The sequence below is a fragment of the Hylobates moloch genome, unplaced genomic scaffold (assembly GCF_009828535.3).
Source record: "Hylobates moloch isolate HMO894 unplaced genomic scaffold, HMol_V3 SCAFFOLD_21, whole genome shotgun sequence".
Lineage (NCBI taxonomy): Eukaryota > Metazoa > Chordata > Mammalia > Primates > Hylobatidae > Hylobates > Hylobates moloch.
The window spans coordinates 48,307,336-48,334,500 of record NW_026652296.1 but is presented as its reverse complement, the minus strand read 5'-3'; the positions used below and the strand labels follow the sequence as shown (position 1 = coordinate 48,334,500).

The window sequence follows — 27,165 nt, the reverse complement described above, 5'->3', positions numbered from 1 at the left end:
AGAAGAAGAAAAGAAGAAAGAAAAGAGACATCTAACGTTAAAAAAATTTTATTTAAAAATCTTTATTTAAAAATGCTTTGCACAGGGCAATAGAGCTCAGGGAAAATAACGCCCTCTCTTCAACTTGTCTTTCTAAGTAACGTGAGGCAGTTGGGCCAGCAGTAGTGCTCCCCTCTACCTCTTCATCTCTCCATTTCCTCAATCTCAGAAGAAAATAAACCTATGAGAGTTTAGCTGCCAAATCCCAGTGAAACAGCCATGGAAGGGAGAGACCAGTGAAAATCTACTTCTACTTTGATGATAAAGGTTGAGAGAAATGCAATAAAATTTTTGAACTTGAGACACAAACTGGGCTGAACACACTTGGTATTAACTCCGTCTCTTCCCTTGGCCTCAGGCCTTATCTTATTCCTCCAGCATTCCTTGGGATGGTAAAGGCAGGTACCCTCATATGCAAGTCATGGTTAGGAGAAGCATTAGCATGTCCACCTCCAAAAGCTACATTATTCTGGAGTAGAACTGAACCCTGTCCAAGGGAGCTGAGGTACAGGACATGAGGCTCTGGAAACAGGGGCTATTTCTGTCTTTTTGTTTGTGTGTGTGTGTTTGATTGTTTGTTTTTGTCTACTGCACCAATAAATTGGTTTCTTTTCTTAGAGTCTGATGCTAAAGAAGTCTTGACTCAGGAAAACCACAAGGGTGGACTTGGGAAGACTCAACAGGTTGTAATGACTCTCCAACAAATCATGTCATCGTGCCATTTGATGATGATAGGAAGAAACAAAGCTTTGAAGATTCATGCATTGAGAGAATAAGAGTTAGTGAGTAAACCAGATGTGTTTCAGGACTGGGACCCTGCAGTCATCAACCACTTCACACCTGCGTTGGTAACAAACCCAAGCTACAGCATAATTTTCTTTCTACTTCAGCAGATATTTTATAGATGGAAAAACTGAGGCATAAAGTGGGTAAATACCTCCCCCAAGGTCACAAGATAAAGATAATGCAGCCACCAAATTTTCTGTCTCCTCAACATCTGTCTTACTGGAATTCTTAATGGATTGGTACCCCCTTATTATAGTACCGATTTTAACATAGGTTGGTTTTGAATATTGGGTTTTTAAAAATCTTTTCAAATCATTTGTAAATTATGGAAATGTATACAGCACATGAAACTTACCATTTTAATCATTTTTAAGTGTACAGTTTAGTTTAAGTACATTCACACTGTTGTGCAGTGATCCATCACTATACCTTTTTCATCTGCTCCAACTCAAACTCTGTACCCGTTAAACAATAACTTCCCTTTGCCTCATCCCTCCAGCCCCTGGCAACCACCTCTGAATGTTATTTTATAACAAAAAGAAATATTAACTTTTGAGCTTGGTTTACAACCAAAAACCACAATTACACGCAGGAGATAGGGGGTGGGAAAAAGAGGTTAACTCAGAACTCAGTTACTTAGAAGACTCTGTGAGTGTGCTGTGTGCTTGTGTCTTTAAAAGTCTCTCCACCTCCCAGCCCGCCTCCTCACACTTTGCCACTGGGTGTTCAGTCCCCAGCTTCCCTCAGTCCCCAGAAGGAGCCGGCATGGACAATCTCCTTTATAGTTTTGGAAGCAGGTTTGTTGCCATGGAGTTCACATTTTGACTGGAGTTGAGAAGTACAAAGGTAACCATTTGTTTTAGTTTCAACGATCTGGCAAAAAGATAGGCTGTTGCTCTTCTTCTGGAAAAGCCTGATTGGTAAGATTCCTTTAAGGGCTCAGCCCCAAAGAGCTTTATCCCATCCCCTCACAGACTAAAAACTAAAGCCTGCAGAGACCTCTGAAGGAAAACCTGTCCCGGGCTCTGTCACTTCACACCCATGGCTAACCCCGGAGGTGGTGCTGTTTGCAATGGGAAACTTCACAATCACAAGAAACAGAGCAATGGCTCACAAAGCAGAAACTGCACGAAGAATGGAATAGTGAAAGAAGCCCAGGTAAGAGGCACTCTCCCCTACTCTTCTCTGAATTACCTGAACGTTTCAGTATTTCTCTGTGAAGATATTTTGGGCTGTCCTAACTTAGAGTTCATCTTATGAAGTGTTTTTACATGTTTTGACTGTTGATTCTGTTAATAGAAAGTGCTTGGCTACCAAAAAGTTTAGGTGTGGATTAAGGAGAAAACATCTTCTGTATGCAAAAGAGGACATGCACAGACTCACACAGCTTCAGGCTCCCTAAAATACAAATGTACCTACCAGACTTTTGTCTCAAGCATTTTGCGGGGAGGGAAGAATTATGAAGGTTCCACCTCTTTGCATATATTTTAGTCCAAGAGACCTGCTACAACCGTCATGCTTCAGAAGAAAAAGAGGAAGTGAAAGTTCATTTTGTTGACATTATGTGGTGGAGATGGCATTCTTCCCAGGTCCATGAGAAATGCATCTCTGTTTGAAAGACGAGTTATTATTGGTGTTTAGTGGAGCCTTGTTATAGCTCACTACTTGATTTGAGGCCACAGTATTTCTTTGAAATGTGACGTCACAGACATTCTTTTCCAAAACACTTCAGAAAGCAGGGCTCATTGTGACACACTGCACTCAGAAAACAGAACAACATCTTTAAAACAAACTTGTATTTTCCAACTTGACACTTTTTTTTTTTTTTACTCTTATTGCACCGGGATGTTTGCAGAGTTTACTAGGCAGGAGGAACTCGAGGAAAGTTGTCAGCTTGTTTTAAGAGAGAGCCTGGGTCTGTGGGGTCCTTATGTAAGGCAATTCCCCACTCCCCACAGGACACTCCGTGTCACTTTGCTCTGAGCAGCAGGAGTGAGCTCATCCACCTGAGAAGCAAGCCCAAGTAGTCAAACAGGTAGCCTCTGTTTGGAAAGAGAAGTGGCACAGGGAGCCCCATGCAATCTTCCATCATTTGATCATCCAGAGAGCAAGTATCCACCCACAGGAAAGGCAGATTGTTCTAAGATCACAGGACGGGTGGGTCTGGCTGGGGCCAGCCCTCCACTCAGTGAATTACATTCACGTGTGCAACTGGACGAGGCTAAAGGAGCTCTGGAGCCTGAGTTGTGTGTAAACAAGCTGTGGTCCCCAAAAGCATTCCCCTCTTAATAAAAGGCACTGTCCAACCCTGGGAGGTGTCTATCAGAAACCTCAGAACTGGCCTGTCCCACCTGAGGATCTGAAACCTGGAGCAATGTGAAGAGAAGGTGATCAACTCCTGTCAGTTGCGTGAAGGAAATTACAGTAATATCCACCACTTATGCATCACTAAATATCAATTCAGACCACTACTCAAGATGATCCTTGCCTCTGGAATGCCTGTAACTCACAGGCTATTCACCTACTTACCCTTGTGATTATTCTGACCCTGAGGGATCTCACCTGGGAAGAGATTCCTTCTTAACTTTTCTCCCTTTTATTTATTTTATCTTGGTTTTATAATCACATTCGAGGTATGAGATTAGAAACTTAGACGGACAGTTACAGCCACTCCAAAGTAAGGATAAAACCCAGGATTCTAAAGATTCATTATGAAGTGCAGCTGCAAGACTGTAAATATCCTTGGACACTGAGGCTTGCCTAAGAATAGTCGAAAACATCAAGGCTGCTGTTGCCCTCCTGAAGGGCCATCCAGAGCCCGTTGTCTCAGACATATTTAGGTGTCACTAAGCTACAATTGGCTTTCATTGAGAGCCTCAATTATGGCTTAAAAAATATTTTTCAGAAAAACAAACGAACAAAAAAAACCCAGCTGAGATCATAGTGTAACAGGGCAAGCGAGGGCTTATTGTCCCCTCCATGATGGGAACAAAGTTGTCTTTACTCTCATGTTCCTTTGCCACTAGTTTTGATCCTTGGGACCCTTTAACAAACTAGGCCTAGACCAAAAGCCTTGCCTGTGGATAGAAGCATCTGCAATGGCTTCCAGAATCCTAGGCTGCTGGTCTCCCACACACGTTCTCCCTGGCCTAAGGTCTTCTGCTGCAGCATCTAAGATCCTACCAGCCCCTCCAACGATCCTCCCACCCTTTCTCTTCCCACGTATTTGCAACCACACAGCAACATGGTTATCTCTTTTATACATCAGGGACCCTACAAGATTCTATTGACAAAGGGTTCCCTGGCATAACAAACAATATGAAAATTACTATTGGGCAGTGCTCAGGAGTCCTCCTTCCCCCTGGTCCAGTGTAGGCTGCCATCCCTGCTCCAGCATGCAGCAGGCTTGCTGCCCCAGTCTCAAGGCTGGCAAGGACCAGAGCCTTTCCATTGTTAGAAACCTTCTAGAGTTCCTTTCTGGAGCTTTTGTGGAGCCTATTTTTCCTGTTTTTTTTTTTTTTTTTTTTTCTTTAAACCTCATATGTCCTGAGAATGCACAAAAACTGGTTTTTATCACTGATTAAGTCCATTTATTTGTTTATTCCCAATATGGCCTCCTACCTTTTACTTCTAACAGGACACTATTATACTAGAGGATTTGTTCTCCCTCCTCCTGAACATAGCCACACTACAGACAGATGCGTACTTAATGTCTTAATCTATAAACTTGATATTTCTTATAATTTTTATTGAATTAAAATTTTTCCTAATGAATAGGAATTTCCTATTCCTTACTTAATTCTATATAATTACTTTGCAACTATTATCCACATAATCGCTTTTTAATTCCCAGCAATTATTTTTGACCTGGCCATAAACTTTTATTTGGAAAACCAAAACCTAGGAAGGTAGACCTTGTGTCTCCATTGCATTTTCCCAGAAGTAGTTTCTTAAGAGGATAGGGTCTGCATTTCCTTCTCTTAAACTAAACCTGCAGGATGAAAAAAAATTGTAAAGTTTTCATAATCATTCCTTTCCTGGAAAACAAAAACATTTGGGGATTAGAGTTACTCTAATTCAAGGTTTATTGAGTTCTTGACCTGAATGTTGTAATATTACCAGGTATAGGTAATGAGCCCTAACAAGTGATTGCTATTTTTTTCACCGATATTTATTAAGCATCTGTTATTCTTAGGACCTATAAAGATAAATAAGAAGTTTATAGTTTATCTGTTAGGAGAAAGCTTATATCAACATTAAAATAATCACTTCAAAGTTAAATGCTAGTGCAAGGACAAGAGCTGCCATAAAGCAGACATAACTTGAGGACAAATGAGTGGTATAGATACTAGTATTAGAAGTTGGAGAAGAGCAAAAATAATAATAAATATCAATGTTCTGCTACGTATCAGGAAGGGCTAAGCACTTCCGGCAGGCATCCCCTGTACCTTCAAAACAGCCCCATGAAGTGGTAGTATACTGTCCATTATACAGATGGGGAAAGATAAATCACCAAGGAACTTCTGAAGAATCACAATCAGCATGGCCAGGGATTGAACCCAAATCCATGTTGCTCCAAAGCCAGTTCCTTTTTCAGTACATTCTAGGAAATCACAGGTTGGGGTGGTCAGTGACAGCTTCTCAGAGCCGCGAAGACTCAAATTGAACCTTGAGACATTATAATTGCAGATAAAATAGGGAGCTTATTCCTGAGGGCCAAATGAGGAAAAGACAGGAAAGGAACTCCGGAGACGAGTGTAGGAGTTGCTAGTAAAGGGCATAAGAAAGGTCGTGAAGCATTCCAGAAAGCTGTGAGGCACAACAGGTCATATGACTTTTGAGAGACTTTTCTCAATTCAGTGAGCCTTCATGGCAGACAGCGAGAAGCAGTGCTGTGGCTGAGGTGGTGCTCAGCAGCAGCTGGAAGAAGAGAAAGGATTAAGCCACATTATTACGGAAATCATTTCCAGTTTTAGAACCATTTAAGGTGAACTTCTATTCTCCTCACCTTTCTATATCCTCTTGAAGCCTGCAATATCCTGGTAGAGCTACTCTTCTGCTGTAGTATAAACTTCTTCTAGAGAATAAGAGCAATGACTGATTGATAGTTTGATTTGCAAATAGTGGTAGCTGCCTGACAGCCGTGGTAAGTACCAGTGTCTGTGGGGCTCACCTGGGCTACCCCCGATTGAAACAGAGGTCAATATTCTCGCCAATTACTAGGAGAATTCATAAACTGAAAGTTTTGGAAATCCCTTTCAACTGCTCTGAATCTTCATCCTAGTCCTGTCTTTGGTGTTCTTTTCTAATGCCTTTGCTTCTTGGCTCCTATTTCCTTAAAACAATCCCCAATGTGGCAAGGCTTCTCCATGAACTCCTTAAGGAATCTGCATTTTTTCATGAGCTCATCATTTATAAAGCATTCTTGTATGTCAGGTGCTGCAGTCATTAAGATGAAAGTATTCTCCCTCCATTTATAAATAGCTCACAGTATAAATGAGAAAGAAAGACAAGCAATTATAGTGTTTAATGGTAAGTACTATAGTAAATGTTACAGTTATCTATTCCTGTGTAACAGCCAGTCCAAAACCCAATGGCTTGAAACAACAACTATTGGATTGTTCATGATTCAGGCAGGGGCTGCTAGGGATTGCCCTTCTCTGCTCCACGTGGTGTTTGCTGCAGATCAACTTGCCCGAGCATCCAAGATGACCCCATTCACATGTCCCAGACCTTGGTACCAGCTGTTGTCCAAAGCACCTTGTGTCTACTTCACCAGGACACCCTCTGCATGTGGTCTCATTATTCGGCAGAGTAGCCCAGGCTTTTTTACAGGATGACTGGCTTCTAAGAGATTAAAAATAGAAACTACAATACCTCTTTTATGTCCTACGGACATTTCTGCTACATTTGGCAGACAAAGCCAGTCATAGTCCAGCTGAGATGCAAGGGGAGGAGAAACAGATGCTGCTTTTTTCATGACAGAAGCTGCAAAGTCATATTGAAAAAGGTTGTAAGGGATTGGAGAGATTATTGTGACCATCTTTGGAAATAGTCTACCACAATAGAAATATATGGACCTTGCATGGGAACACAGAAGAATGTGTATCTGACCTAGGCTGGGAAGACAACTTGCTTCAGAGAGGCATTTGACCCAAGTCTTGAAAGAAGAGTAGCCAGTTGTACAGGCATAGAAAGGCATTCCAGCAGAGGGAAAGGCTGTTAGAAGGATATAAAATATCAGAGCATTATGCCTTTGGCCAGTGAAAGATGAGTTCATGGTAGGAGGTTCAGGATGCTTAACGGAGAGAACCAGGTGGGAAAAGACTGTAAAATGCCTTTGTCTTAGTTTACTTTCCCCAAGAAACAAACCCAGAGATAAAGATTTGAGTGCAATAAATTTACTAGGGAGGTGAACCCAGGAAGCACAGAGGAAAAACAGTGAAGTGAGGCACAGAAGGGAAGGAAGCCGATACACTCATGAACAAGTTACCATTGTTGGCAACTGGGACTGAGACTTGTCGGGGACATCTGGGAGATGGTGTACAACTCATCTCAAAGCTGTCTAAATTAAAAAAAAAAAGAAGAAATGTCAACCAATTCTGGTCCTTAATCAGCTGAGGGATGCTCAGCCCTTGTAGACTTTCCACACATGGGCTGAGCACACTCCTATGGCAGAGAAAGCCCTCAAGCTGAGCTGCAGGTGCTTGCCGTTAAGAAATCACCAGAATGGAAGAAGGTCTGGACGCACCAAGCGTGTCTTTTATAACCATTTATATGTGCAAGTGCTGGAAGTTTGAGAAGGGAATTAGCATGATCAGATACAGTTTCTCCCAAGCTGTGTAAGCTTTATTTATGGTGACTCTCAGAGCATGGTTTACGAATTAGCCCTGATCTAATGGGCTAATCATCATACAAGACAGGATTATGCTGTTAAGCAACATAAACAGAGCTTACCCACTGTGTTTGGCAAAGGAGAAAAGGGATATATCAAGAGTAAATATTATTGCCAAAATTTGTTCCCTTTGCACTCAAGCAAGATGAAAAACCAGAAAGCATGAAGAGCTTAGCACATTTTAACTATATAAAAAAATCTAAAACTTAATATGGCAAGAAACGTCATAAGGGGTAATGCATAAAACTCAATTGGAAAGCATAACTGGAGTAAAAACTCCTTTACAATAGCACCAGAAACATGAAGGACCTGGAAATAGATTTAAATAAAGTGAAAATCAATTGGAAGGGAGTATGAAAATGCTACTGAGGGACATGAAAGGAAACTGAAAATAAGTGGAAAGGCATACAACACATGTAGAGGAAGACTCAGGATGAAAAATGCATTAATTCTACCTAAGTTAACCTATAAGTTTCTGTGTAAGTCCAGTAAATACATAAACATATTTTTGAGCCAGACAAATGACTTTGAAGTTTATATGGAAAATTAATAAGCAAGAATAATTGGAAAGACTATGATAAATAATAATAATGAGGGTGACTAGCACTACCAACTAGTAAATCATGTTGTGCACCAAAAGAATTAGAATGATCTTCTATTAGTACATGAACAGATAGATAAATATTATAGGTATAATTGTTAATCTATTAAAGTATAAGAGAATATCAATTTAAAAATAATATTTACATGGGAAAAGTCTTTATAACTATGATATAATACCCAGGAGCCACAATATAGGTCAACAACCTGACTACATAAAAATCAAATATTTATTTCTGTATGGCAAAAACAAAACAAAAATAACACCATGAAATAACCAAAAGGCAAATTACAGACCAGGAAAATGTTTACAATTTATATCATAAAACGCAATTTTCTGATTATATAAATAACTTTTAGAAATGAATACAAAAAGAGGCCAAACACCAGAGAGAAAAGAATGGACAAAAGCTATGATGAGGGAAATACAATTTGAAAACAAAGAGTAAGGAAAGGAAGAGAAAGAAGGGAAGAGAAGTCAGGAAAGGGAAGGAAAGGAATATGCTAGAATCAGTTTCCATGAGAAAAGAAAGAAAAGTCCATTTTCTCAGTTTGTATGCATTAAGTGCAAAATCAAGTTGAAACTTAGTTTGAATAATCTAGTTATTTTGATCAGTTTAATAATAATAATGGTAAAGCTAATAAATCAATTGTTGGTGGGTGCTACATGCCAGGTCCTTCTATGTAATTTGCCTCATTGAATTCTTCTAGCAGTAATGCAAAGTGGATATTATTAGCCACATTTATATAGATGAGGAAACTGACGCTCTGAAAACATAAATAACTTCCCCCAAGGTCACACAGCTAGAACAAAACTGGGACATAAACTCTAGACTATCCACCTTATCATAACTTCTTACTTCAACAACTGTCCAAGACCCCATGATATTATCTACTTTCTATGATAATAGGCTTAGAGACCTTTATTTAACAACTGAACATAATACCAGTTGTCTAAGGTATCAATAATATACTTTTAAAAAGAAAGGTGCTTATGCTTTCACTGTGATTACAGATATTGAAAGACATCAAGCTCCAATAGCTAATGCATGTTAGCCTATAGTTAAATCTTTGGGAGGTAATCAAGAACACAATAATTATAATAATCTTTAACGTGTCTTGAGTTCTTCAAAGTGCCAGGCATTCCCAGTGCTTTATGTTCATCATCTCACAACATTCCTATGAGGTATTATTTTTGGACCCATTTTATAGGTGAGGAAACAGAAAGCTTTAGTAACTCAACCAAGGTCACCAACTTATAAGTATCAAAACCAGACATGGAAACCAAGTTTGTCCAATCCTAGAACCTAAGTTCTTATCCTTTAGTCCACACTTCCCCTGTAAACACAAGATAATGTTAGGCGTGGGATTCATACCCACTTCCAGAGAGAAGGGGCCAACGGACACAGCCTTAAAGGGCAGAGTCAGTGTGAGTTAAAAGAATGGTGAGTTGTTTTGTTTTCCTGATTTTTCATTCTTAATAAAAATTTTAGCTTATCACAAATGACACCAAACTGTCACATATCTGCGCTTTCAATAGGCAATGTTATTCACTCACAGACATACCACATTAGTGAACCAGTCACCCCCATGCCTCACTTTGAACAACTCTAAGCTAAAGAAAATTGACCTCATGTGACTCTGAGTCATGTGGACTCACACTTAGCCACAGTCGGAGCTCGAGAGATAGTCTGGCTTTCAGGAGCTTTTTTCAAGGGTACATGGCCTCCCTGCATAGAAACTTCACTTAGTACAATATTTTCTGGCAATACTGATATCTTAGACATGGTGCAGTAGATCAAGCTTGTCGACATGTGGCCTGCAGGCTGCATTTGGCCCAGGACGTCTTTGAATGCAGACCAACACAGATTCATAAACTTTCTTAAAACATTATGAGATCTTTTTTGTGTTTTTTTTTTTTAGCTCATCAGCTATCATTAGTGTTAGTGTATTTTATGTGTGGCTCAAGACAATTCTTCTTCCAATGTGGCCCTGGAAAGCCAAAAGATTGGACACTCCTGCAGTAGATGAAAGATAGTTACAAATTCTTTGGAGTATTTCCCATTGAGAGGTAGAATCTAATTCTAATCCACTTGAACCTGGGCTAGACCCAGTGACTTACTTGACCAAAAATGTGATGGAAGGGACAATCTGGGACTCCTGAGAGTCAGTTACGAGGAGACTTGCAGCTTGAACCCAGTCCTCATAGAGCACCCATTCCTGGAATCCAGCCACCATGCTTTAAGGAAGCCCAAGCAGCCCAAGAAGTTCAAGGAGAGAAACCAAGTATCCTTGCTCTGTTTCTCGCTGAGATGCCGTACCAACTTCTAAACTGTGTGAGTGATGTATCTTGGAAGTGAATCTTCCAGCCCCAGGGTATGTTTGCTGCAACTGATACTGCATGGATCACAGACCAGCTGTCCCTGTTGGGCTCTGCCCAAATTAAAAATTCTTGAGCAAATAAATAATTGCTGTTTTAAGTTTGCTGGTGGCTTATTAAGCAGCAATAAAAACTGAATACATGGATATTATATTTCCTTAAAATGACTAGAAAGCCATTGTGCAATCTCAGAACCATTTTCAATGCTTGCATTTATATTTACATTTAAATAGTTTGCTTTGACCATGAATTTGCTATTAATCATTGGCAAAGACACATTTTCATAAGTTATAAATTTCTGTTTTGTTTGGCATAAGGACTGTATGCTTAAGCCCTTAACCAGAGATGAGTGTCCGGCTGTAAAAGCCAAAGACAATGAACCTAAATATCACCAATGCAAAAGCACACCCATTTGAAAATTGCCAAATCTGAAGTGTAATTACTAACCCTTAGGAGGTCTGTAATTTATTACATTGTCTATGAAGAAAGAGTTGACTCAATAAAGTGTGTGTGTTCAGGTGTTTCATTGGCTTAATTAACATATTTTAAGTATTTTTAATATCTGCCAATTACAAATTAATGTTATCTATTGGTTAAAGCTTCCTGGAAAAATTTTCTCTCACTATTGAGGTAAATTGATATTAACCTAATTAATTGCAAGAAGTCAACGATGCTGATTTTGAAATATACTTAATGTTTTTAGTAAGTATGGCTACCTTTGTCTCAGTTGGCCTGTACTAATGTAGTTTTACTGGAATTCTAAGGTATAACAATCTATAAATTTACGACAGGAAGATCTACTGCCACCATATTAGAAATCTTTTCCAGGTGATTTGGAGTTCAAATTAACTATTTTGGGGGGAAAACACTACAAGCATAGTTCAGAGAAATACTCAAAATTATCCTCCACAATCTACTTCATCTATCTATCACAGTGCCATCTGAATCCTGCTCTCCTGAAGAGTTTTGACACATTGAAGATCATCTGAGCACAACGGAGTTTGAGATTGCAAATGCCTAGAGGAGCTAGCTGGGCCTTGTGTAGGACAGTAGGAGATGGTAAGAATGGGTTTAACTGAACAAGGCCTGGTGTTTCCACGAGACAGAACAGGCTCCATCTTGATAGTTTTTCCAACTTTTAAAAGAAGCTGGAAATCCAAATTGAGGAAAGGAGGTCTCATGATTTCTAAATGTTGGCATCTAATTTTTAAAAATTCAAATCCTGTGGATTTAAAGAAAACACTGCCAACAAACACCAATTTATAACCTCTAAACTATAGGCAAACAGAGTGTGGGAAATAGGCTAAGAAGTCCTAAGTAGAATGCTATTTTCTCATTTGTTTGGGAAAAATGGCTCAGAGAATTTGGCTCACCTCGATTTAATTTACTTTATATTTCAAAAAGTGATAGATGAGTCTTCCATCTTCACTTTCCTGAGTTGATATATTAACAATTACCCTAGACTCTGCAGGTTTGAGGAACTCTTATGACCAGCTACATACACTAGATTTCCTTGACTAACCCAAATCTAAAATATTAAGTCGCCAAGTGTTCATGAAAGTGTTAGAGACCTGGTGATATTTATTGACCAAACCACATCTCTCAGATTTCATAGGCAGTGGTGCACAAACCTTCGTTAGGTGATGTATTCATGAAGTCTGGTCACCAAGATTGTTCTCTAAATCTGGTCTAACTGGACCTTCAAATGTTGCCCAAGCGAAAGGCTATGTGCAAGTCTTAATTATTCTCTTACCTATGGGTTATACACAGCTCTTATTTGTCTGTCTTGTGGTTGTGAGCCTTTTGGAGTTCAAGGATTCCTTTGAGAAGCTGTTATATAATTTCTAATGAAAATTAATATGTCCATAACCGCAAAATTTTTTATGTAGAGAATGTATGTATTCCCTGACTTCCTCAGATCCCCAGATTATAAACTTTGGCTCTGAAATTTTGTATAAAACTAGGCTATTTCTGCACTTACAATCCAACTAGAAAAAAACAGCAAATCAACTGTTCCAGAGAAGACAGGGTAAAGGATTCATAAATTGATCCACCAAAAAAGAGAAAATCACACATAACACAAAGTGATTCAGGCAGCAAGCCCCATGTGTGTTAGACATTTATTTAAAAATTGGATTAGAGGGTGGGTGTGGTGGCTCATGCCTAGTTCTAAAGCTATGGGAGGACAAGGAAGGAGGGTCAGTTGAGACTGGGAGTTTGAAACCAGTCTGGGAAACATGGCAAGACCCCATTTCTTAAAAAAAAGAAAAAAAAGAAAATTAATTAGCTGGACATGGTGGCATGTATCTGTAGCCTTAGCTATCCCAGGAGGTTGAAGTGGGAGGATCACTTGAGCCCAGTGATTCAAGGTTACAGTGAGCTGTGATTGCTCCACTGCACTCCAGCCTAGACAACAGAGTGAGACCCTTTCTCTATATTTTGTCATTTATATTAGAAGTTTGCATTTTATTACATAATATATTAATATTTATTTTGCTGTAAAACTATTTTTATATACTCTTTTAAAACTTTGAAGAAAACTGAACTCCCCAGAAAGATGTTTATGTGGTAGCTTTTCACACTCCCGCACCCCTTAGGATGTCCCAGGAAAATGTGAACTCTTTAAGGAGGAAAGATAGTAGAAAGACCACTAGCTTTGATATCAGATGGAACTAGGTTTGAATCTCGGTTCTGCCACTTACTAATTGGGCCATATTAGGAAGGTAACTTTATGTCTCTGATCCATTCTTTATGAGGCTATGGTAAAGAATAAATGAGATAGCATAAGTAAGACTCCAATAACTATCAGTCATACAGTAGATACTCAATAAATGATTATTATCTATTAACATTAGCCTGCAGTCACTTCTTTCTTCTCTACTGCTATTATAAGACTAATCAGTACGATGCCCAGTATATAGTAGAAGCTCAATAAATGACAGTCATAAACCCTTGAAATCTTTCATCTCGTGATGACTTCTCAATCTTCATTTTACTTGACCTGTCTGCAGCATTAGTGAAAAATAATCACTTTCTCTTTCTTAAAGCACATTCTTCTCTTGACTTCCAGGGTATAACACTCTTGGTTTTCCTCTTTATCACTAGCTTTTCCTATGCATTTTCTATTCTTGGTTCCTCCTCCTCTCTTTGACCTTTAAACAACGGAATGACCCAAGGCTTAGTCTATGCCCCTCTATTCTTTTCCAACTGCATATCTTTCATGAAGATCTGATCTTGTTTCATCATGTTAAATACAGTAAGATATTCTTCTTCAAATGGGTTAACTTGTTTAAGTTTCCTTGTCCTTTGTTCCCTGCTATCAAGGCCAGACTCCCTTACTCTCTGTGTTTCCTTGCCCTGGGAAACAACCTTCCTCTCAGTCTTATCTATAGAGCCTACATTCCGCATCTGCTGCTCACTCTGTAAATCACCTCCCCCCACCACAACAGTACCCCCACCACCACCACCACCCCCACCAAAACTGTTTTCTCACCAGTGTAACTGCATCCCTGCATGTCTCAAGTTAGCCAACTGGGTTCAGCTTAGATTGTGTGGTCCAACTCTAGCCAATGGAGACTGCACACAGCAGTAGGAGCCCAGTGTGTTAGGGATAAATCTGCTGCTTTCCTTTACTTGATGTGCTCTCATGGTGACCAAACTAACGAGCAGCACCCTTCTGCAGAAGTAAACTTTGCCTTGCTGAGAAATCAACTATCAGAGTGTCATTTCATTTGTGACTTCAAGCTTTATTTCTAACACATCATGATAGATAGATTAGATGATAGATCGACATAGATAAGTAGATAGATGTATAAAATAGGCATTTCCAACTGACTACTTGATATATATAGATATGTAAATGTATATGCATAAATAGGCATTTCTGACTGCCTACTTGATCTTTCCACTTGGATAATCAAAAGTCATCTCAAACTTAATATGTACCAAACTGCACTCCTGATGTTTCCTCCTGCTGCTCTCCAAAACTATTTCACTTACAGTCTTTCCCATCTCAATAAATGGCAACTCTATCCTTCTTGTGGCTCAAGCCATAAACCTTGGTGCCATTCGTGACTTTTCTCCTTCATTCTATTCTGCATTCTATCTCTCAGTAAAACATGAGCCTACCTTCACAGCACATCCAGAATCTGACCACTTCTCACCTTTCCCTCAGCAGCTCCCCGGTCTTAGCCCCCATTATCTCTCACCTAAAATATTGCAGGAGCTCCATCTCTTTTATCTGTGTTCCACTGTCTGTTGCTGCATAACAATGCAACCCAACACATAGTGGCATAAAACAATGATTTTATTATGCTCATGGATTCTGCTGGTCATGAATTCAGAAAAGGCACAGTGAGGACAGCTCTCCCCTGCTCCATGGTATCTAGGGCCTCATCTAGGATGACTCAACTGGCCGGGCTGGAGAAGCTGGGCCAGGAGGGTCCACTTTCCAGGCTGCCTCCTCAGTGTCACACCTGGCACCTGGGCTGGGAAGGCCAAAGGATGAGACAAGCCAGGACTGTGGATTGGATCGACGCAGCCATAAACAAGCCCACCAGGTTCAAGGGGAGGAGACTAGCCTGTCTCTTAATGGGAAGAGTAGCAAAGAATTCATGAGCATGTTTTAAAAACCACCATGTCCTGTTTCCACCCTCCCCTCCCCTCTGCCACAATCCACTAGATTTTCTCAATACAGCAGCCAGTGTTTCTGCTGAAATAAAATCCAGAGATGTCATTCTTCTGCCCAAATCCTTCCCATGGCTCCCATTTCACTCACAGCAAAAAACAAAATACTTACCATGACCATAAGGCCCCACAGCCTGGCCAGATAATCTGTGACTCATCTCCTGCTACTTTCCCTGAGCTTGCTCTGTCCCCAGCTGCACAGCCTCTTCACTGTTCCTGGAGCCAGCCACCCATGGCGTCCTCCCACCTGCAACATTTGCATTTGCACTTCTCATCCCCCATCCTGGAACACCCTTTCCCCAGATATCCACAGGGCTCACCTTTCTCCCACTTGAAGTCTTCACTCGCATAGCACCGTCTCTGTGGGACTCAGGGTCACCATGCTTTCTAAAATTGCAACCCCCCCCCCCCCCCCACTTCCTGGCCCCTTTCCTGCTTAATTGTTCTCTTTAGCATTTAAAAACATCTGCACACGTGCACGCACACACACACACACACACACACACAGAGTCACACATATACCTACACACATAAACACACACGCATGCACACATTAATTTATTTCCTATCTGTTGCCTGCCTCCACATTTAGACTGTGAGGTCCACCTGGGCAGGAATTCCTATCTTGTTCACTGCTAAATCTCTAGTACCTAGACCAGAGCCTACATGTAATAGGAGCTCAATAATATTTACGGAATGAATAAAGACTATCTATTTTTACAAATTTGTTCTTTGCAAGAACTCCCATTTAACATGCCTAGATCTCTAAAAGACTAAGAAAGCTCTGCTCATATGATCCACAGACTTCTTTGTAAACTTCAAATTATATAACCTCTTATTAATTAATTCACAGGTTTCCTAAACTTTGTTGGACAGCATGGCTACTATTTACTACCACCTTTTTAAAAATCACAAAATCACTAGATTACTTTGGTGACCAGGTAGCAACATGCTTCTGTGTTGCTATCCAGATATGACATACTCCAAGCTTGGAGGTAGGGAGCATGCTTTAAGCAGTGGAACTTTTTGAAGAAAATGAAAATAGAAATGAAATATTATTAATTCATCTTGATCATTCCTGCTGCATCTTAGCAGGAGATGAAATATGCCTGGATTAGAGGGAAAATGACTAATCTCCCAAGGTGTGTAGGGCTGTCATCAGCTTCTAATAAAATTCTGCATTCTCAGAGTCGAGTGTCCAAGAAAGTAAATGCGATCTGTTTTCCTATGAATGACCCATATATGAGATGACTTTTAAAACTTTTATTTAGCAAACTTTTACATTGCACTACATGCTAAGAACTTTACAAATACTAACTCAGTTGACCCTCACAACAACCATGTGAGGTTGATACTGTTACTATCGTCATTTTTTAGATGACTAAACTTAGTCATGCAAAAGTTAACTAAATTTGCCTGAGATAAACCATATAGTTAGCAGTGCAATCTAGTCACAGGACCTGTCTTTTTATCACTAGATGAAATGCCCTTTCCTCCACCATTTTATTGTAAACATTTGCAAATTTATGGAAAACCTTACATAATTCTAAATAAACATTCATATATCTACTACCTAGATTCTACAGTTAGAATTTTGCTATATGTTTACTACATATCTATCTATCCATATGTTTTATGCATCTCAAACGAAGTTGCAGAATAAATACACTTCACTTCTAAACCCTTCAGCATGCATACCATTAACTTCAATATTTTTCTATAGGTTTTTTTCTTTTGAGGTAAAATTTACATACAATGGAATGCACAAATCTGAAGTATATCATTCAATGAGTTTTGACCTACATTGGCTTTTGATTACTTTTTTGGAGAAAGTTTCCTAATGTAGTTTTGACTGTGGAAAGATGAACTAAAACTGCTCACTTAAAATTGAAGGTCTAATCTCTGGAGAAGAGAACTGGCTAATGTGTAAATCATCATCTAATGAAGTAAAGGAAGAGCTCACCAGAAGGCTGTCTTCTAGAGAAATTCCCCTGCTACACACTCATAATTCCACAGCGATCAGGAGCTATTTTCCTTTTCGTCTTTAGTATAATCTCTCTAGCAGGAAAGGAACTTAGTTCAGTAATCTTTACAATTCCACTCCATCCCCTGTCTTCTTGAACACATGAAGAAAGCAAAGACCAGGAATTATAATAGTTTGATGATCCTTAAAATAATGTCTGCTATTGCAAATTTCTTTAGTATCAATTTCAAAATCGATATTGTGAAATTGTATTTGTCTCATGTCACAAGCAAAGGCACTCCTTTCCTATGGCCCAAAATAAGAGCCACATGTAGAAAACTTCCTTTTCTGCGTATCACAGATCACCATGTCAGAGAAAATAATTATAGAGGTAATAACTGCTACCATACATGAGGACACTACTATATGTTCACCCTTTTTTAAATATTGTCAATCCTTACAATAGACTTTCAAATTTCACATATAAGGAACCAAGATTTGAAGAAATCAGATGATCACCCACACAGCTGGCAGGTAGTGGAAGCAGGATCTTCTGACTCCTAATATCACATAACCTCACCCTACAGCCCTATCACCCTAGTAACCTGAATCATTACATAAAACTTGGAAGCAGGGCTTCACTTTCACACTTCCTGAGCTTGAATCCCAGCTTCATGGTGGTGTGACCTTGCATAAGCAGTTTAATCTCTCTGCGCCTCAGTTTTCTCACCTGGCAAATGAGGTTAATAGTAGTGCCTACCCTATTGGGTGGTGGTGAGAAATTAATAAGATAATGCACGCAAAGCCTTAGAATAGTGCAGGCACCAGAGGAAATTCTCTACAAATGTGCACTATTACTAATATTGACCCTTGCAAGAATCTGCCTTATGTCCCTCTCTGCCCTTTCTTTGGTGAAACAGTGCCAGCATATGACAAGAGGTTGCATATTGGTTGGCCTGCAGAAACCTTTTTTTAAAACTTTTATTTTAGGTTCAGGGGTATATGCGCAGGCCTGTTATGTAGGTAAACTTGTGTCACAGGAGTTTGTTGTACTTATTATTTCATCATCCAGGTGCTAAGTCCAGCACCCATTAGTTATTTTTCCAGATCTTCTCCCTCCTCCCACCCTCCACCCTCCGTTAGGTCCCAGTGTGTGTTGTTCCTCTCTACCTGTCCATGTGTTCTAGGCATTTAGCTCCCACTTCTGAGAACATACGATATTTGGTTTTCTCTTCCTGCATTAGTTTGCTAAGGGTGATGGCCTCCACCTCCATCCCTGCTCCTGCAAAGGACATACTCTCATTCTTTTTTATGGCTTCACAGTGTTCCATGGTGTATATGTAACACATTTTCTTTATCCAACTTGTCACTGATAAGGATTTAGGTTGATTCCATGTCTTTGCTGTTGTGAATAGTGCTAAAATGAACATATGTGTGCATGTTTCTTTACGGTAGAACAATTTATATTCCTTTGGGCATGTACCTGGTAATGGGATTGCTGGGTTGAGTGGTAGTTCTGTTTTTAGCTCTTTGAGGAATCACTGCACTGTCATTCACAATGGTTGAACTAATTTACACTCCCACCAACAGTGAGTAAGTGTTCCCTCTTTTTTTGCAACCTTGCCAGCATCTGTTATTTCTAGACTTTTTAGTAATAGCCGTTCTGACTGGTGTGAGATGGTATGTCATTGTGGTTTTGATTTGCATTTCTCTAATCAGTGATATTGAGGTTTTTTCATATGCTTTTTGGCCACGTGTATGTCTTCTTTTGAGAAGTGTCTGTTCATGTCCTTGGCCTGCAGAAACCTTTAACACACAGTGACAGAAATATACTTGAATAAAACATCAATACATCTTCAAATAAAAACAAACTGAATAGTACAGTATAATAATATTAAGAAATTAAGGTTAGGTGTGAACAAAGTTCAGTGTTGAAACTCGGATGACCACAGCAGACCCTGCTGGTGCCATGTCCACTTTCGCTCTTGGCGGTTACCATTTCCATGTGCACAGCCTCATCTCCAACGGCCAATTCCCATGCCGTTTTTCTGAGAACTTTCTGAAAAACTGATACATGTCAGACACTGTTCTAGGAACTGGAGCCTGTTCTTTCCTAGTGGGCACCAGGCCAAAAGCACCGGAGAATCAACACCCCCTAGAAGCAGTGCTCAACCTTTGACTGATGGGAGCTGGATGATAAATACCCCAGCAGCCTCACCCTTCAAGAAAGATAATTCTTAGGTGTGTTCTACACTGTCTCCTGCAGACCCCAGTGGAAGTGAGCTCCAGCTGCCCACACTGGTAACTGCCTTAAGAGCACACTATTCGTTGGTTTCCTTGCCTTTTCTGGCTCATCTCTCCTCCTCTAACAGTGCTTCCTGGGATAACCTTCCAAATAAACAGGTTGTATTTGAATCTTTTATACAGGTTTACTTCTGGAGAACCCAAAATTAAGACAGTGATTTTTATAAAACACGGCCAATTTTTACCCCTTTAACCTTCAGCATCAACTACAATGATCCTTATGTCTGTACATCCCTTTCACATCCAGGATCTCATTGTACCCTCAGTCATCCAGGAAGTGATCCAATGCTGTGAAGTAGATAGAACAAATGCTACTGACCTGTTTTAGGATGAGAAAATGGGGCTCAGAAAAGTGAGATCAAAACCACATGGATAATAAAGACAGAGCTGGATAATATTATAATGCCAACATGCTGACTCTACATTCAGGAATGCCTTCAAGGGCTGGGTGCAGCAGACACCTGTCAAGCCCTTATTCAGTGCATACAACTCTGTCAACTTCCTCTCATAAGAACAGGAAGGAAGGAAAAAAATCAGAGCCTCTGTTCTTCAGTAATTTATTTCAGCGCACACACACACACACAAGCAAAAGTGTCAGTTTGGTTATTAAACTGCTCAGAGGAACAGCTTTGGGAATCACTTACTAAAATTTTAAAAATCCATGCCATTCTAAAAGCCTCAAAGAATAATACTGATTTCTAGCTAAGACTTTTATAGCTAGGCAGCAAAGTGATTTTACATGGCATATCAGATAGCAAAATTTTCTACAAATCTCCCTTAAACAATTATTTACCTTTGTCCTCACATCTTTATATTTTATATGATGTATATTTCTTAGAATTACCTTCTTTTGAGTCTTTGACCAGCCTCAGCTCTATTCTTAAAAACGTGACATTATGAATGGTTACTTCTAGACCCACCAAGGGCACACAAGTCAATTCACGCCTTGGTTCCTTTGCTGAGTTTGCCCAAGGCAGAGGCATTGATGACACGGTTGGAACTCTTGGGTTCTTGCAACATGACATGCTTTTCAACCACCTACTTTGATAATTAGTCCTAAGGAAACTTGGCTCCAGAATTTCTTACATATTAGAATAATAATGGCAGAATGGATATCAGATCTCAGAGAACCATGTTATGTGATTTTTTTTTAAGATCTTAGTAATACATTTCTCAATAGGACCAGAAGTTTCTGTTCACAAAGTATGAAAGCTCAAGGGGCTGATGTCTGGTGATTCAGTCCAGTGGAATCAGACTTCAGAATTTCATAGACCTGTGAGTTTTTTTAAGTGAATTATATTGTACCAAAGTTTTTATTCTGCCATGATTCAAAAGATCTAATAACTTCTTATCCACTCTCACTATCTTGCATAAATTCACCCTAAAAGATACTATGGACATGATGTCTGATTAAGAGACTGTCCCTAGGAAGATGTCCATATATGTATATACTTGTAAGCATAATATACTTATATATTACACATATATATCCTTTTTAAATTTTACCATGCATCAGTGAAAATTTTAGTACATATCTTTAAAGTGTTATAGACTAGTATTTAGGAATTATTATGCTAACCAACAAGTAGATACAAGATAAGAATGGACTATTCTTCTCTGCTGGTTTTGCATTTTGTCAAAACCAGGATCAAAGCCAACAACAGTAACTAGCTTGCACTTCCTTTAAAGCTGAATTATTTATGCTTTGTTCTCTCACAAGAGTGTGATATTCAGACCTGGAACACAGCCTTGGGACACTCGTATCCTTTACTGCTGATGAAGCTATTTGGCTATTATTTTAAAATAGGAAGCAACAGAGACTCAAACAGGTATAGTCACTTGCCCAAGATCTTGATACGGCCAATCCAGGGCAAGACATGCCTGTGCCCTTTGCCTCTAACACTGTACTCCCTTACACATCACAAAACCAGAAACAAACTCCGTAGGAGCCCTTGACATTAACACTATTTGTCCACCCATGCAAATGATTTGGGGCACCTGGAGATATCCCACAACTGAAGTACATCTCGGGTTAGTTTGTTAGCTTATGACAGGAGGGGCTGGCCTTTTCTTTAAGAATCCATCCTTTCCCGTTGGTTCATTCTTAGCAAGACAACTGAATCACATCCCTACAGACTGAGTATAGTACTCAGAAATAAAAGTACTCCACATGGTGACCTGAGAAAATGATTCAATGGTTGAATTAAACAAGTCACAGACATCAGTTTGCTTTTGTTAAGTATAATGTCAATCTTAATATTCCAGTCAGATGACTCATGCTTTTCACCTATTCATTTCTTTCAGCTCAGGAGCTATGATGGCTAAAACATGCCTGGTTATACAAAGCCAGTTGATTCAGGAGTACTGGTAGTCAAGATTAGCCTTGCTCTGGGAGAGGTTATTTTTTCCTATATGATATGGCGCTTGATGAAAACAATTAATCAGATAATTATAATTATGATCATGGATATTATTAGACTTTTTGGAAGCAAATTAATAAATTGTTGTGGTGTCATTTTCTTAGCGAATTTCTTGTTTGGAGACAATATACTTATTTTTCATGGAAGCAAAAGGCTTTCATGAAAAGTAAACTAACGTGCTGCTTTCAGTGCTAACAAAAGATTTCAGCCAGGGAATCTGTATATTTCAACCAAGTGTAATCTGTAAGGATACATTCTGTCTTCAAAGGAAACCAAAAGATGAACTAGGTTATATGGGGTGACAGGCTATGTGCAGCCATACACCAATTCCTAATAAACACACAGAGAAGGGAACAGCCACTGAATCCTTGGCAAGTTTCCCTCCTTCTAGGTCAGAGAGCTTTCTGCTTCTACATGTGGCTAAATAGCAGTCCCTGTTTGGTCTAGCATCAGGGGACAGGAAATTTTGGGTGGGACCTGGGTATAATAGTAGCTCAGCAAGGAGGTGCAAGAAGAAATTGGTGTATTTTGATTCAAAAAGAAAAACTGTGGTTTGTAATCCAAGTTCAGTTCACTGAGCTCAGCCAAATGACTGTCAGAACCACATTGCATGTGCCTCCAGGAGCCCCACCCTCATAATAACTCATCCATGAGTCACTGGCTGCCCCTACTGTGAAGAAATGCCACAGGGCACACCACACTGTGATGTCAAAACACACCTCTGTTGTTGGTTCATTCCTGTGCAATTTAGGAGACTAGCCTTTTGAATTTTGGTCAGAGACTCGAAATTCCAGAACCAACTAAGTAAGCTGGACTCATCAAATTTTCTTCCACCATGAATATAAAAGAGATTTTAAAATGACGAACGACAAATCACTGTGAACCACAGAATATGGGGGCTCCCTGGAGATCTATTTACCACACCATCTTCCAATGGCCCTTTCAAGAACCACGCCTGATCAGGCTGTCATTTGTTTAAACTCATCAGTAGCTTCCCATGTTAAGATCAAAGCTGCAATCCTTAACACAGTTTACCAGCCCTGCATCCCCTCCTCAGCCTATTCATTCTTACATTTGTTCCTTCATTCATTACATATTTATTAGACCCTTGTTACATGTCAGACACTGTTCTAGGAACTGGGGTACTACTAGCAATGGACAAAGTGGATAGAGGTCCTCCTCCTGGAACTGACATTCAGCCATGCCTGCCCCTCACTATCCATGAGCTATCCCTACCGCACACCCTCCTTGCCATTCCTCAAGCACTTCCTTCTGCCTGGAAGACTTTTTATTCCTGGTAAACTCCTACTGATTCTTCAGATTTTATTTAAAACTTCATTTTCTTTGGAGAGGACCTTCTCTTTTTCTGAACTAGGTCAGATCCCATCCTATAACCACTCCACAGCACTCTTAATTACTTATAATTTTCCTTTTTCTAAGTATGGTTCATCCGTATTTCCTTCCAGACCAAGGGTTGGCAGCCTTTGATAGATAGTAAATATTTTCAGCTCTGTAAGCCATTCAGTCTCTGTTACAACTACTCAACTCTGCCACTGTAGCAGAAATGCAGCCATAGACAATACATGAACAAATGGATATAGCTGTGTTTCAATAAAACTTTATTACAAAATTAGGCTGTGGGCCATAATTTGCCAACTTCTGAACAATACAACTTCCTATGATGATGGAAATGCTCTATAAATGTCCTGTCCAGTAAGGTAGCCACCAACTACATGAGAATATTGAGCACTTGAAATGTGGCTAGTGCAATTGAAGATCTAAATCCCTAAACTTATTTAATTTTAACTATTGAAATTTAAATGTAACTAACGACATATGGCTAGCAACAATTGTATTGAACAGCATAGATCTAAACCGTGAGAGCAGGGCCTCTGTCCCTCTTGCTCACACCATTTCACCTGAACCTAGCACACTAGCTGGCACAGAGTTGGTACTCAATATATAATTTTGGAATGAATGAATGAACAGATGTATAAATATGAAATAAATTAGCAAACTCTTTGTCTCCTTTTCACCACTGCTATGACACTTGGTTAGACTTCTTGCTCTCTAGTCTTAAAAGGTTCTATTTTTGTTCTATTTTGCACATGGTTTCCCTCCACTAGCCCATGACCTCCATGAGGGTGCTGTAAGACACTACCCAAATGATCTTTCCCATGCTCAACATGGGTACATGCACGTGGAAGTCAAGCTTTGCGCAGTGTTTGCAGCTACTAGTATTCACCTGAGAAGGAAAAAGACTAAGTCCCATGGCTACTCTATTTCTGAAAAATGTTCCAGTTTGTCATGTCTGAAAGATCTAACTTTTATGTTTCTTTTGGGCTTCAACCCTGGTATGTGGATTTCAGAGGATCAACTTAGTCCTGTCTTTTCCCACTTTATAACCTTAGGCAAGTTGCTTAATGTCCTTGTGTCTCTCTTATTATGTGAAGATAATTCTAATTCCATCACAGTGATCCACCGCCTACTTCTTTGGAATAGCATGTAAGTAAGTAAGAGCATGTCCATAAAAGCTTTTGAGTACCTTAGAGATAAACATTGTTTTCACATGGCATATTATAATTGGTCAAGAAGGTGGTAGTTATTCTCAGAGATATTAAACCAATAGTGCATTGTTTTCTCTGATTTATCAGAATAACTTAATAAAAGCTCTGTGTTCCTCAAGTGAGCCAGCCAGTTATAAACAAGATCAGAATAATGCAGCCATTGCAAGATGGTGAAGGATAGCCACTTAGCTCTAAAGCTGAAGTAAGTCCAATTGACTTAGAGCCTCCACCCTAGCTGTCATTCCAAGTGGGGTCCAGTTTACAAATATTTCTGCCCTGCACTTCTTCTGCAGTTCTGATAGGGGAACATCCAAATGAAAGCACACTTTTCTTTCACAACTACCTGAAAGACAAAGTCTGGCTTACCCTGCTATCAAAAGCATTCCATTATACAGCTTATCACCAAGTATATACCATTCAAGGCCCAGCCAGAGGCCAATGCAAGGCCGTGTTCCCTCATTTCCACCCACCAATGGGTGCCCACACTCGTCCTCCTATGCTGGAAGGTCTTTACTGCCTCTCTTAACTTTCCCAGTCTTGGCTCTCCCTCATTCACTCATTTCTTCAGCAGATATTCACTCAACACTCTGCTGGGGACTCAATTTAGACCCCTCCATGCAATCCTGCCTTTTGTGGGAATCCTTCATCCTTCACTCACCACTCTGGCTGCACCTTGCTGAAGCCTTGGCCCTCCTCAGATCCTCACTGTTTTGTTGGCTGACTTCTCAGGTGGTGAATGGGAAACTCAAGATGATGGGAAATTAAATTAACCTCTTATGAACTGACCTGATTAATCGATAGAAAGGAAGGGCTGGAGTAGCTAATATAGGAAAACTTGACCCCTCAAAGATTCCATATTTGTAACTTATCACTCTCTTTGACTTCTGGGGTCAGTGAAGCCTAACACAAAGGCATGCTCAATCAATCAAGAACTAAGACTTGGGTCGTCTACAGAGTTAATTTGATACTTAAACTTCCTCAGACCTTGATTTGAATTTTGATCAGACCAGGTGTTTCCTAACACAGACATTTCCTTGAGGAGGTAAATTGGTTCTCGGACTTCTACCAAACCCTTCTAAGCAAAGGTTAGAAAGGAAAGAATTTAACAATATTCTTATAGTATATATGTATTAAGGTAATACTAGGTGTCACGATACATAAGCCACCAAATCCCAATGGCATAACCCAATAGAAATTTATTTCTATTCATAATAAATCTAATTGGTAGTGATAAGAAGTAGGGTTGGGAGGTGGTAAGGACTCTGTTCCTCACATTTCTTCAGAAAACCAGGCTAACAAAGTTCTGGAATCTTTAATGTGTAGCTTCCAAGGTCATCTTGGCCATCAACATTCAGATGGCAACAGGGAAGAGAGGCTTTTATGAGCTAGGCGTAGAAGTAACACACTTTTCTTCTACTCACTTCACATTGCTCAGAACTCAGTCATATGGCCACATTTGTCTTCAAGGGATGTCAGAAATGTAGCCTAGCTGTGAGGAGGAGAAGTAAATGGATTTGGTGAACAGCCAGTCTTTGTCACACCAGACAATAGTGTTGAAATATTTAAAAGATAATAAGAGATAATGGAAGCTATTATTTTTGCAAGTGATCTTTTATTTTCTGTTCTTTCATTAATGAACAGAAAATATTTATTAAGTGACTTGCCTATTAAAAAATCTTTAAAATATTATTGTAATACAAGGTGGTGAGTGTAATGATGGTGTTACGCAGTGAGAGCATCCAGCCTGGAGCTTTTTAGGAAGTGAAGCCAGAGCTGTGTCTTAAGGCAGGCAAAGAGTGTCTGTATGTGAGGTGGAGGTGAGGGAGAGGTGAAAGGGGAGAACAGTTGGGAAGAAAGAGAAGAAACTGAAGAAATTACTGAAAAGTGATGGTATGAAGAAAGGCTAGGAAGGAATAAAAAGCAGGGTGTGAAGTGAAAGCCATTTGATACTGCATAAGCAATAAACGGAAGGTGGAACATCAGAGATCAGGCAGATTGTTGTCTTCTGTACCAAATAACTAAGCTCTATACTGAAAACCAACAATTCCCAGAGAGAGTTTTTGTCATGACATAGGTAAATTCGTATGAAAGGTAAAAAAAAAAAAATGTACTTGATATGTGTGCTGAGTTTCCCAAGTTAAATGGTTTTTCACTTCAGTATTGCTCACAGCACTTAACAAGTTGATTCAATCAGCAAATATTTATCCCACATCATGTGTGAGGCCATGTGCGGACACTGGGGACACAGTGAGGAATAAGAGAGATATTGCCACTGACTGCTACATCCTAGCTTTTGACGTGAAAATCCCCAGCACAGGGCAAAAGTACATATTTTTTTTTTCCAAAACTCTTTTTGTTGATGGCCATCTCTAGGGAGCAGATTAGAGTTAGACCTCCTGATGGTGTCCCATAATTCTTGTGGTCTTTCTTTATTACTTTTAATTATCTTTTCTCCTCTAACTGGAAAATTTATTTTCCAGAAATTATGTCTGCAGAGAGTGGCTGAAAACATCTACATCTGGGGA

General features: G+C 39.6%; 1 protein-coding gene across 7 annotated transcripts in view; it reads left to right on the top strand.

Annotated features, from left to right (window-relative positions):
- Positions 1-1,591: 1,591 nt before the first annotated feature.
- Positions 1,592-27,165, top strand: part of SPTLC3 (serine palmitoyltransferase long chain base subunit 3) — a 171,557-nt gene continuing 145,983 nt past the window's right edge. For 6 of the 7 annotated variants that reach the window (XM_058433216.1, XM_058433217.1, XM_058433213.1 and 3 more), the window contains exon 1: positions 1,592-1,983. In XM_058433216.1, the coding sequence (XP_058289199.1) occupies positions 1,867-1,983 (117 nt within the window). In that variant the 5' untranslated portion in view covers positions 1,592-1,866. Of the gene's footprint in view, positions 1,984-11,635; positions 11,760-27,165 lie in introns of all 7 variants that reach the window. The other variant, XM_058433214.1, reaches the window with a different exon arrangement.